Below are 12,565 nucleotides of genomic sequence, written 5' to 3' on the forward strand. Positions count from 1 at the left end.
GCCATCTGTATGTCTTCTCTGGAAAAATATTTATTCAAATATTCTGCCCATTTTAAATTAGATTTCGTTTGGTAATGAATTGTATCTATGATTTGCAAATATTTTCTCTCATTCAGTAGGTTGCCTCTTCATTTTGTTGATGGTTTCCTATGCTGTACAGAAGCCTTTTAGTTTGATATAGTCTCACTTGTTTATTTTTGCTTTTGTTGCCTTTTGTTTTGGAGTCATATCTAAAAATCATTGCCAAGACCTATGTCAAGGTGCTTTACTACCTATGTTTTCTTATAGGAACTTTTAATTTCAGATCTTACATTCAAGTCTTTAATCCATTTCGAGTTCTTTTGTGTGTATGGTATAAGACGGTGGTCCAATTTCATTTTTTTTTTTTTTTTGCATGTGGCTGTCCAGGTTTTCAACACCATTTAATGAAGAGACTGTCCTTTCCCCATTGTATATTCTTGGCTCCTTTGTTGTAACTTAATTGACCATACAGGCATTGGTTTATTTCTGCATTCTCTATTCTGTTCCATTTATCTATGTGTCTGTTTTTATGCCAATACCATAGTATTTTGATTACTATAGCCTTGTAATGTAGCTTGTATTCAGGGAACATAATGCCTCCAGCTTTGTTCTTCTTTCTCAAGTTTGCTTTGGCAATTTGGGGTCTTTGTGGTTCCATACAAATTTTAGGATTGTCTATTAAGGTTTCCCAACTTTTAATGATTAGTAGCTAAGGTAAAGAGAATAGTGTTCTTGTGTTCAACTCCAGTGAGATACAGAGAAAAGTACTTAAGTTGCAGTTTTGAGTTTTATTTAAAGAAGATGTTTGTAACTGAGAGTTGGTTTCTTTATGATTCCTATGTCTGAACAGGTCAGCTATTTGTGGTGTGGAGAATCACTGGAAGATTAAGATAGAGTACTCTGATATTTTGTTTTATTTTCATTTTCTAATGTAGAACATCAACACTATTATTTCCTTTATTCAGAGAGAATATCTCCCTTCAGTTTTTGATACTGAGAGGTTGGTATGCCTCTTAGTGATGCCTTGGAAAGTCAGAAATTATCTCTGTTAAAATCTAGAGATTGAATCCAGTTGTTTTCAGCATTCTCCCCAAACTAGGAGGCTGAAAGTGGCCTGTTATGCTTTTTCTTCCAGTTCTCCCTTCCCTTTCCCTAGAGAGGCCATGTAATGTAGTGGTTAATTGTGCTGGCTCTGTGGTTAGATTGCCTGGGTTAAAACCTGGCTCTTATTCTTACTAAAGGCCATAGTGGTTTGTAAAATACAGGTAGTACTAGTACCTACTTGAGAAGGTTTGTTGAGAGAATTAAATGATTTGATACATCTAAAGTGCTTAATGCTTAGAACAGTATATAACGAAAGAGTAAAAGCTTGATAATGGTAATTATAATTTTTATTATTTTTTCTGTATAAGTAGTAATTCTATAGGAATACTCCCTGATTCTCCAATGCTTGTTTATCCCTCTGGATTTCATTGATCTTATCAAAAGGTCATTGGCTTGACCTTTCAGGATAATAATGTTTACTTTTAGGGAAATCTACTCTCAGCCTCCTCTTTTCTTTTGGTCCACTTTTCACAGTGTTTGACAGGTGCGTGTTTCATACTTTATAGTCTGGGGCTGAAGGCCATCTTTCGTTCTTTGGAAGATGGGATTATTTTCCTCTGGTCTTCATGTTTTATAGTTTTAATAGACTTTTCGGAAGGAAAGCAGAGAACATACACCTTTATACTGCTGTCTTCCAATAATTTTATGATTTTCAGAGGCAACCATCTTTATTTTTAAAAATCGTTTTAGTGCTGTCAATTTCTAAGTAACATATTTATGCTGCCACTTCTTGCTTTTTCAATTTTAGATATGCTCTATTGACTTCCTGCTAATACTGTGGGGGATATAGCTCTCTTTCACAATGCACACCCCCGCCCACACACAAGCACATTTCCTGCACTCAGTTACCCCCAATATAGTTGTATTAGTAGTAAGATCGTTATTTATTGTTTACCTTAGTATGATATTCTAGACGCTGTTTGTAGCTGAGTTCTGTAGCATACTGTGATTATTTTTCTTTTCTGTATATTTTTTTGTTTTCCCTATAATTAATAGATTTATTTTATTTTATTTTAGTTAACTAAGTTTTACTGATTTTTTATAAATCTTCTCCGAATACCTTCAGGTTCATCTCCTGAAAGAATTCTTTCCAAAAAGCTTCTAAGTTGACCTGATTTGGCCTCGTTGCTTTCTTAGCTTACTGCTCAATGTCATCTTAGGTTTTTCCTTCACCATCATCTGGGAGATTTCTCTTCAGCAATCTTTTGTGTCGGAATCATTGTTTCCTGGATTTCATGTAGTTTGTGGTTTACTTCTTTATTTTGGTAGAGTACATCCTCAAGTAGCTTTTCGAGAAGGGTAAATAGGAGATAAAAATTTTAAAGCCTTGTATATTTGAAAAATGTCTTTATTCTCCTGTCACTGCATTTATAGTTTGGCTGAGTATAGAATTTTAGATTAGAAACCAACTTCATTTGGAATTTTTCTTCATTATTTTCTAACTTCTAGTATTGCCCTTGATGATTGCCATTCTGAATTTTGATCCATTTTATGAAACCTACTTTTTAAAAAAGTGTTTATTTATTTAAATTAGTTTCAAGTATACAGTACACTGGTTAGACATCTATATAGTTCATAAAACGATCCCCCCATTTGCTCCTTCCCTCCCCTGGCCCTCCACCTAGCCATTATATTAATGCTAACTGCATTCCCTCTACCATGCTCCCCATCCCTGTGACCAACTGTCAACTACTAATTTGTACTTCTTTAACTCTTCACCCCATTCTCCCAGTCCCCCAACCCTCCTCCCCTCTGTTCGTCACCAAATTGTCCACTATATTTGTGAGTCTGTATGAAACCCGCATTTTAAGCTTTCTGAATCTCTTGCCCCTGATGTTGAGACCTTTTGCTTCTGGAACTGCCCATGAACCATGCTCCACTTATCCTCCAGGGCCTTTCAAAAGTCTGCCTTCCATTTGGTAACCGTGGTATTACTCGCTGGGCTGGGAACTACACATTTGCATACAGCCTGTTTTCCGGGGCATAGCTTGCTTTTTTTCTTATGATCCATTCTTATAAGTCATCGTTTTTACCCCTCATTGAGGATATATTGCACAAAGAAGAAAAGGTGATCTCCAAAGAAGTGGTATTTTCACATCAACAGATTCTCAGAAAAAAAATAATAGAGTACCAAAATTTTGGTTTAGAGTAAGGAGGACCAGCTTAGATGCAAAAGGAACAAGAGCTTTTCTCTGACTTCTGAACTTAGGATAGCTAATGGGTTAATTGCGTCCTTTATCCAGCTGCTTATTGAGAGGCTGCCAAGAGTGGTACAAAGAATTAGTGTAAGAGCTTGATTTTTTTCTTTAAAATAGTGGTTTTCAAATCTATCTGCACATTAAATCATGATTCCCTGGGCCTCAGTCCAGACCAGTTAAATATCTGGGTGTGGGTCCAGGACATCTGCATTAAAAAAAATCTCCTTAGGTAGAAAACTCTTTCTTTAGGAGCTTAAAATCTAGGTGAAAGTTAAGATATATATATTAATTGCTATAGAATATGGAAGACTGATGAGGTCTATGATGAATGATACAGAGATCATGAGTACAAGAATCAAAAGGTTTTTAGCTAATTGGAGTCATCAGGAAAGGCTTCATTGAAGAAGTGAGTTTTGAGCTAATAGAGTTTTCATAGGTCGAGAGAGGAGACTCTCTAGGCCAGGGATCGAATGCCAAGTATCTTGACTAGGTGTGGAGTGTTTGGGGAACAGTGGAAGTAAACGTTGGATGTTAGGTTGCAGCCAGATTGTGGACAAGCTCCAGTGTCAAACTAAGAGTTTTGACTTTATCCAGCAGGTAGTAGGGAGGCTTTGAGGAGGCACTGAAGATTTCTGATGATTGAAATGGCATGATGAAAGTGGTATTTTTGAAGAGTGATTCAGTGGGAATGAGGAGTATGTAGTTTGAATAAAATGAGGCAAGAACCTGGGAAAAGGAAGACCAATTGGAAAGCTGCAATTATAGTCCAGACTGTAATGCTCTGCGCTAGGAAAAATGGAATTAAAAAAACGATAATAAATATTTGTGTAGTGTTTTCATAACAAGTTCTTTCTTACATCTCATTAAATGTTACAATAATTTTGTGGCATTTAGTTCCATATTTTATAAACAATGCAACTGGTATACAGAAGTTAAGCTGTTGTAAAGTGACTGCATGGAAAGTAGAGGGGCCTGATTGGTTGATGGCAAATCGGTAACAGGGAGTTGCAAGGGTGCTTCTGAGGTGTCAGGTTGGGCATGAAGATGGTAGAATTCTTCAATGGCTAACTCAGTGTCAGGTCTCTGGCTATGCTATCAGATGACCCTTATGTTCTTCATATGACTCCCATTGCCTTTATGGTTTGATATGCAATGACTTGTAAAGGTGTGGTGAAAGGAAGGGGAGGAAAGACTGTTGAACTTGTCTCAGATAAGAATCTTCAAGCCTTTTCTGAATATCTTTAGGTTTTCAGAGAGTTAAATTTTGTTGAATTTTAGAAGGCTTAGCTAGGTGTGGATAGTCTGGGTGTGGGGGCACCAAATATATTGCTGAGGACCTTATTTAGATGTACCCTGAGTAGGTTAGCTGTCACTGGGTGGGTTTCCTTTCCTCTTATGGTTGAGAAGAGAACTGTGCAGTGTGGTGATGTAAACATCAGAGAACATCCTTGTGTGTCTGGTGACTAGGATATTTGATTAAGATTACATCCTTGTCAGAGCTGGAGACTGAATCCCATCCACCACTGTGGTAATTCATTTTGTTTACACATCTACCATGTCTATGTGCTCATCCATTTTGTGTACCAAGATCCTGAAGCAATTTAAATACCAGCCTAAACCAGCCGTGCAGGTGATTAAATGTACTTTTTCATCTGAGATATTTATTTCCCTGTAATCAAATAGCAGAAGAGTGTGCCAGAAGGTTAAGGGATGCTGAGGAGGGAAAAAAGGGTGAATCATTGTCATGACAAACCTCAATTAGATTTTCTTACGAATGCTGGGATATAGAGGAACCGAATGAGACTGGGGAAAGAAAGGTTGAGCTTTTGTGCCCTGGGCATTCTCAATCCAGGTACAGTCATATTCATTGGCTACAGCTGTGGTGAGGATAAAGTCTGCTTTGGTAATTTGAAATGACAGTGTTCTTGGAAAATTAAAATGCCACGTTTTATTTCAACTGTTCATTTTCTCGCTTTAGAATACTCGAATCTTCAATGGCAGGAAAAGGAGTGATCAGAAGACCGAGATGAATTTTAACACTATTCTAGAAGAGATTCTTATTAAAAGATCACAGCAGAAAAAGAAAACATCGCCTTTAAACTACAAAGAGAGGCTTTTTGTACTAACGAAGTCCATGTTAACCTATTATGAGGGTCGAGCAGAGGTAAGAGACAATCAAAATTTACTTTGCTGCTTTCTGTGTTGATACTGTTTTATGATACTGTCTCCCAACTCCTCCCTCCTCACCCCGCACCAAATCTTAAGGAATAAGCTTTAGGTTAATGAAGTTAAGGTTATGATGTGTTATCATTTGGATTTGAAAGATAATGTTTAGGATACGGATAGAAATTATTCACAAGTCTCTCAATTATGGGTTTAGTATATATGGGTATACATTTTATGTCAGCCTACTGAGTTAATCTGTTAGCAAAAACAAATTAGATCCTTATCGAATTCATTAAGTACATTGTGTACATGGCTCTTTCCCATAAATTAGTGTATTATGTATCAAAGTATTCTTTAGCACTATAAACTGTGTCTATGTCCATTGCTTTATATGAATATTTCTTGGTTATTAGGTAGAAGTTACATAAAACTGGTTAGTGATTTGGTGGATGTAACACATTACTAAAGTTGACCTAAAGCAGAACTACTTGACTTTTTTTTTTTGGTGAGAAGTAGCTACTGCAGCATTCCTTTGAGCAGGGAGAAGCGGCCCATTAAAAACCTGGTCAGTGACCATGTGGCATAGGGAAGGCGTGTTCTTAGCATCTTCTTGGCTTTTCAGTTGTTATAGCCTCTGGTTTTACCACTGGATGAGGTGCATGAATGTATCGTCACTTCTGGCCCATCTTTTTCTCTCGACACGTTGAGAATGCATTGTATAGTACTGCAGGTCCAACCATGGTGCTCCCGACCAGAAGTATTCTTGGGTCCCAGGGAATGACTGGAGACTAGGTTGCCTTTGGTTGACCACATGCTATTGTTTAGTTGGTTACAGTGGATCGTTGGTGATCTTGAGGTTTGGTGTTGTTTTAATTCTGCTTTTTTCCTAGAGCGCCTTCCTCAGCAGTCGATTTCCTTGTTTTCATTTTTTGTTTTTGTTTTTTGCTGCCAGTGATGTCTCTGTGATTTTGATCCCCCAGTTCAGCCTGAATGGCATTGCTTCTCAGTGGCAGTCTTCAGCTCTGTTAATTTCTGCTGTGGAATTCTGCAGGTTTATGTAATTTAGGGCAATAGTTCTTCATCCACCTTCCTAAACCCCAAAATGCTGAAGGCCAAAACTTCAAAAACTCTTAGTTGACTGGAGATGAGGCTACTTTTAGTCTTTGTTTATCCTACTCAGGGTGAACTTTTTTTATGTGTGTATGTGTAGAAATATTAACGTGTTTAATTATGTGGGGCTGTCCCAATTTCTGCTGGGATTGGTATGTAATATATAGCATATGTGCTGTATTTCATTTGTTAAATCTGAAAAATTCAGGATTCCAAAAGGATAAGACCAAAATATGAATTATTTTAAAATCTAAAACACATTTTTTGGGGAAACGTTAATAAATTTTTGCTGTATGGTAATGATTTATTATAATTTATAACTTATTATAATTTGAATTTAATATAATAAGTCTAAGGAAAGAATAGAAATAATAGTAACACTGAAAGTGGTAAATGTATTATTTTACTAACCAAAAAATGGCCACAGATTTGTTTACCTCTCTCAGTTAAAAATAAACAGTTGCCCATATTAAAAAGTTTAAGATAAAAATCTGAATTCTTGAAAAAATAAACATTCTGAGAATACTGGGCGGAAGTCCTGAATGATAACTCTTAAGTAAGCCCGGTGGCACCTTACTGTTGTGTTTCTTTCCTGTTTGGGTTAATGTACTCAGGTCTTTGTCTTCCATGGATGAATGTTTTGGTTCCCATCTCCCTAGCCATAGAACCTGTGATTCAGAAAGGGCCATGACATGGGTAACCCATGAGAATAAACAGGTATTTTAAAAATAATATATCACTTTCTCAGCCTTTTGGCTAAAATCAAGTGTAAATATAATATTTGTGAAAAATGTAGGACTCTAGGGATGGATTAGATAAACCATAGGGGGTATTCAACGGTTAAAATAAATAGCCCTAGAGACATTTATTGTAGTTGTTCATAGTTCTGTTTTTAAAAGAAAAACAGTGAGTTAGGCTATTGATTGATTTAATAGTTATGATGCCTAGTTTCTTCATGGCAGTTAGGTGCCACTAGTGCTTTAATAAACTCTCACTTAATCATAAAGTGAAACAGACATACATCTCTCCTGGGTCTCTGGACTCCTTCGACATGATGGCAACAGGCTTTTATTAAAATTCTTTCCGTTAAGTACAGTTTATTGTGCTTTTTGAAGTATGCTGAGAAATTCTGTTCTGGAGGATGAGATATTCAGTCAAGCCAAAAATTTCTTCCAAGCCCGATATTGGAAAACCTGTGTTTCAGTTTCCTCTGTGGGCCAGCCTTTGGTTTGTCCTATTTGCTCTTACTGCTCTCAATTAGCTCATGTTTCTGCATATTCTATTGAATTGGTAATAGATCTTCCTGGCAGTTTATGTTGTTTGATCTTACTCATAATAACACAGAAGAAAGAGGATTTTGTAGGTGATCTTGCTTTCTGGTCAGGCAACTAAATGACACATGGGTTGGATCACCTGATATTCCAGTGGAGGCTTTGTGTGGAACAGATGGAATCTTGAGAAGAGCAGGGCTAGAGATTAATCAGGAAAAAGGCCTGTCAGATTTTTATCTTAAACTTTTTAATATGGGCAACTGTTTATTTTTAACTGAGAGAAGTAAACAAATCTGTGGCCATTTTTTGGTTAGTAAAGTAATACATTTACTACTTTCAGTGGAAAAACAAGGAAGGAATGGAAAGATTTCTCTATGTTGAGATGATGAATAAAAATATGTCAAGTAGTCTGTAAGTCTGCAACTATTATTAGCTAACAAATCAGAAACTTTTAATAATTAGACTTTGTACTACTAATTTGGTTGGTTTGTTGTAATACTGCTCCAGTATGGAAACTGGCAAATAGTTTATAAGGTTGAGTAGTAGGGAGACTAATTGTGTCAGAGATTTTGAAGGTCACCCCAGGTTCAGTGATTTCCTAGGAGAACTCACAGGACTCAGCATGTAGTTGTACTCACAGCTGTGATTTATTACAATGAAAGGAGACAAAGCAAAATCAGCAGAGGGGAAAGGTGCATGGGTTAAGTATGGAGGAAACCAGGCACAAGCTTGCAAGAGTCTTTTCTCAGTGGAGTCACAAAAAGTGTGTATAATCCCTCCAGCATAGGATTGTGACAACTATGAAATGTTGTCTACTAGGGAAGCTCATTGGAGACTCAGTGCCCAAGGCTTTTGTTGGAGGCTAACTACATGGGCATCCTTTGCCTAAAATGTACCAAAGTTGCAGACTCCAGAAAGCAAGCAGGTGTTCATCATAAACCATATTGTGTGTACAAACTGTTTAGTCTTGATGAGCCATTCTTATCAGTGCTGGGAATAGTAGAACCGTCCTTAAATCCAAGTTCAAGCCAAGAGCCAACCTTGTAAGCAGGCCTTTCCCAGGATAATAGTCTAATAGGCCCGATATTTTAAATCTTTTTTGCAAATCACTAGTAATAATGATATAAATTATTGAGCACCAAATACATGCCAGACACTGTGCTAAATAATTTATGTGTTTTTTTTTCATCAAAACAATTTTATATTGTCTTATTAGTACCCCTATTTAAAAAATGAGTAACGTGAGGCTTAGAAAGGTTAAAAACTTGCACAAGGTCATACACCTAATGTATTACAGGGCTAATTTCTTCAAAGCCTATCTTTGAGACAACCTCAGTACTCCAGGGAAAATTAGAAAAAATTCTATTAAATCTTTCTATAATACAGATAAGTTTTTTTTTAACTTGAGGATTTTTTAAGCATTTTATTTTGTTTTGTTGCTAATTTCAAGTATACAGTACATTGGTTAGACATTTATATAATTTATGAAATAATCCCTCTGATTATCACCCCTCTGGCTCTATGCATAGCCATTACACTACTGCTGACTACATTCCCTATTTTTATTTATTACATTCAGTTATGAATTTTTAAAATTTTCTTCGTGATGGAAGAAAATGAACACTAGACAGGGTTTTTGTCTTGGTTCTGCCACTATCTAATTGGACTTTATAAAATAGGCTTCTTCAATCTGTGTATATAGTTTAGAAATTACTTTCATACACATTTTCTATTTCTCTACACTCTTAACTCCTTTTTAGTCATATCTATTTCAACCCCAGCACACATCTGATCTTTTACCAAGTCCTGAGGAGTGTCCTTCTCTTTGTTAGAACTTTATGGCAGCTACCAACACCATTCTCTTAGGTGGATTACTGCTCCCCTGATTCTACTCTTGAATCTTCATCTTTCTTCTATTTCAGATATTGAAAACCTGTAGCTTTATGTCTTCTCTAGGATCAAGTTAAAACTCCTTAGCCTGGAATGCAAGGTGCTCGATGTAATTACCTTATTGTCCATCCTTCTTTCTTCTCCCCAAGCCATATCTTCTACCTGCAATTGCTCTTTCACATTGTGCCCTTGCAAATATTGTTCAATCTACTTGGAGTGATATCCTTCTCTATCTTCCTGCCAGAACCTATCTATATAGCCACTGTCTCTTTATCTGTCAAAAATTTGTTTACTGCCTGGTAAACACTCATCTTTCCTAACTCAGCTCAATCCCAACCTTCTCTGAAGTCATTCCTATATCTTTCCCACTAAAGGTAGAATCCCCATTCCACCTCAGCCCTGCACATATTTTTATCATGACATCTTGGTTGCCCGACTATTTACATACCTGTGTTCCCCACTGGACTTGAAGCTCTTTGCAGGTAGGCTTCATAGCTTATCCATCTTTGCATTTCCGAGGGCCCAGTGCAAAGTAGATACTCAGTAGGTGCTGGATGGATCGATGGATGAATGGAAGGAGAGATAGGGAGACCGTGGCCTTAGAAGCAGGCATGGAAGGTTTATTTAAAAAATACATCATGAACCGTGACAACCAGAAAGGTTGTCACACTGCTAATAAGGGGAAGAGTCAGAATTTGAACCTTGGTATTTTAACTCTTAAGTTCATCGCTCTTCCCATAATGCCACAGGTGCCTCCTTTATCATGTCATTCTTATTATAGTGAAGTTGAGCATTGTTTGTAATGAGATGATTGAAATTTTAATCTTTAACCCAGGTTAACTGGAGGATAGTTGAGGTAATCAGTTACGAGTATGATATGAGTCTCTTAAATATCCTGGGCAACCTCTCCTATTTCTATAGGGTCTTGTGGGTCAGCCTCTGATTGCATTGTCTTAGTTTTGGCAAGGATGTGTTTGGGTTGCCTAAGTAGGTGAGAACACTTATACAGCTTAAATAATATGGTTGTTCACACAATGGACACCATCTAATGACTATTCAGACCCCTTTGCTTAAAAATATTTGTCACTTTTCTGCCTTTGAAGCTTCGCTCTTGCTGTGCCTAACAGTTCTTCTATCCTCTATTTATCCAAGTCCCATCTCAAGTCCTCTTAGGTGGTTGTTTTCTTGACCAGTCCTGGGAACCTGGAGACTCTTCGAGATAGAGGGATAAGAGCCTATTAAAGTTCTGAGGTTATCTGATGTTTCTCTCTTGGTTGTATCCTTAGACTAGGTGCTCCCCCTACTCCCTACTCACCCTCACTTCCCCCCACTGCCCCACCGCCCCTGAACGGAAAGCATAGGTTTACAGACCCTTCTAATCCCTACCTGAAGATTTGTATCTTTTAGCACTTCCTATGATTCTGGGGAGTGAGTGTGGGGCGGAAAAAATATTTTTTTAATTAATTAATTTTTTTACTTCAGGGCAATTGGAAGCATTTGCATCAGACTTTATAGGTTACCAGATAAGTCACAAGCTGGTAAAACGTGGTACAGATATACATGTTCAAGAGATAGTAAGTGGTTAGTGTAGAAGGGAATTTTTTTGGCTTTGAAAAGTTTCAGCTATATTATCCATGAAAACTCATTTTCTTATTGGCAGTTGAGTTTCCTTGTTTCTGAAATAAGGTAGTATCAACTTCCCCTTTTGTGTCTCAATTTCCTTTATGTCTCTTCTACTTCTAATTCTTATCTGACTTCTTATTCTACTGTCCTAGATCTGAACTTCTTCAGTATTAGCTGCTTAAAATGGCCAAGATGCAGGTCTGAAGTCCTAGGGTCTGATTTACCCCCTTAGTTTGCCAAATTATCCATTTTCATTTAATAACATTTACTATTTTTCTCTAGGAAGCAGATATCTATTTAAGACAGATGTGGGGGGAATAACATTCCTTCCATCCACATTCATAAAATTTTTTTGTAACTTTACATTTTGCTATAGTTTCAAACTTACAAAAAAGTTGCAAGAATAGTACAAGGAACTCTCAAGTAACTGACTCAGATTTACAAATTACCTATGTTTTTTTCCCCTCATTTGCTCTATCATTCTCTTGGTCTCTGTCTCTTTCTCTTTATATGCATATTATTTTCTGAACCAGTTGAGAGTAATTTGTACATATTACCCTTTTACCACTAACTAGGTCATTACGTATACTCTAAGAATAAGACCATTCTCCCTTGTAGCCGCAGTGCGATGATCAAAATCAAGACATTTAACACTGATACAATACTATTATAGAATCTATAGTCTGTAGTAAAATTTCATTCATCTTTTCGCTGATGTCTTTATAGCTATTTCTCAACCTCCTTCCCTTGCCAAGTCCAAGATCTAATCCCTGATCACACATTGCTTTTAGTTGTTCAACACATAAAGGTTTTAAATGTAGAATGTGAGAGGAAGAGAAATGTAAAGAAGAAATGCCATCTTTCGTTACATGCTGTAAAATGCCAACTATATCACGATACTCAATGATTGCATATGAGAGTCCTCAAACATGAAAGCAGATTTAAAAATCATTATAGTCTATTCTACTCTCATTCATCATTAGGAGCTGAAGATCCCTGTCCCACCAAAGAAATTATTTTAGCTTGGTCCCTTAGGATGGGTAAAGATCACTTTTCCCTGTTTCCCTGTCTCTACTCCCGTTTCAGTTTTAACTTTTTATTCTTCTGTGTTAAACGGTTGTTAGGCATGTAAAACATTTTATGGAGAATAGTACATTATCAGTAATTATGAAGAGGGAGTTT

The 12,565-nt window shown here is 36.8% G+C and overlaps 1 protein-coding gene across 4 annotated transcripts in view; it reads left to right on the forward strand.

Moving 5' to 3' along the window:
- TEC (tec protein tyrosine kinase) overlaps positions 1-12,565 on the forward strand; it is a 137,836-nt gene that overhangs the window by 42,690 nt on the left and 82,581 nt on the right. For all 4 annotated transcript variants that reach the window (XM_011362667.2, XM_023532125.1, XM_023532124.1 and 1 more), the window contains one exon: positions 5,302-5,487. In XM_011362667.2, coding sequence (XP_011360969.1) covers positions 5,350-5,487 — 138 coding nt within the window. In that variant the 5' untranslated portion in view covers positions 5,302-5,349. The remainder of the gene's footprint in view (positions 1-5,301; positions 5,488-12,565) is intronic.

Source organism: Pteropus vampyrus, unplaced genomic scaffold (genome assembly GCF_000151845.1).
Source record: "Pteropus vampyrus isolate Shadow unplaced genomic scaffold, Pvam_2.0 Scaffold77, whole genome shotgun sequence".
NCBI lineage: Eukaryota > Metazoa > Chordata > Mammalia > Chiroptera > Pteropodidae > Pteropus > Pteropus vampyrus.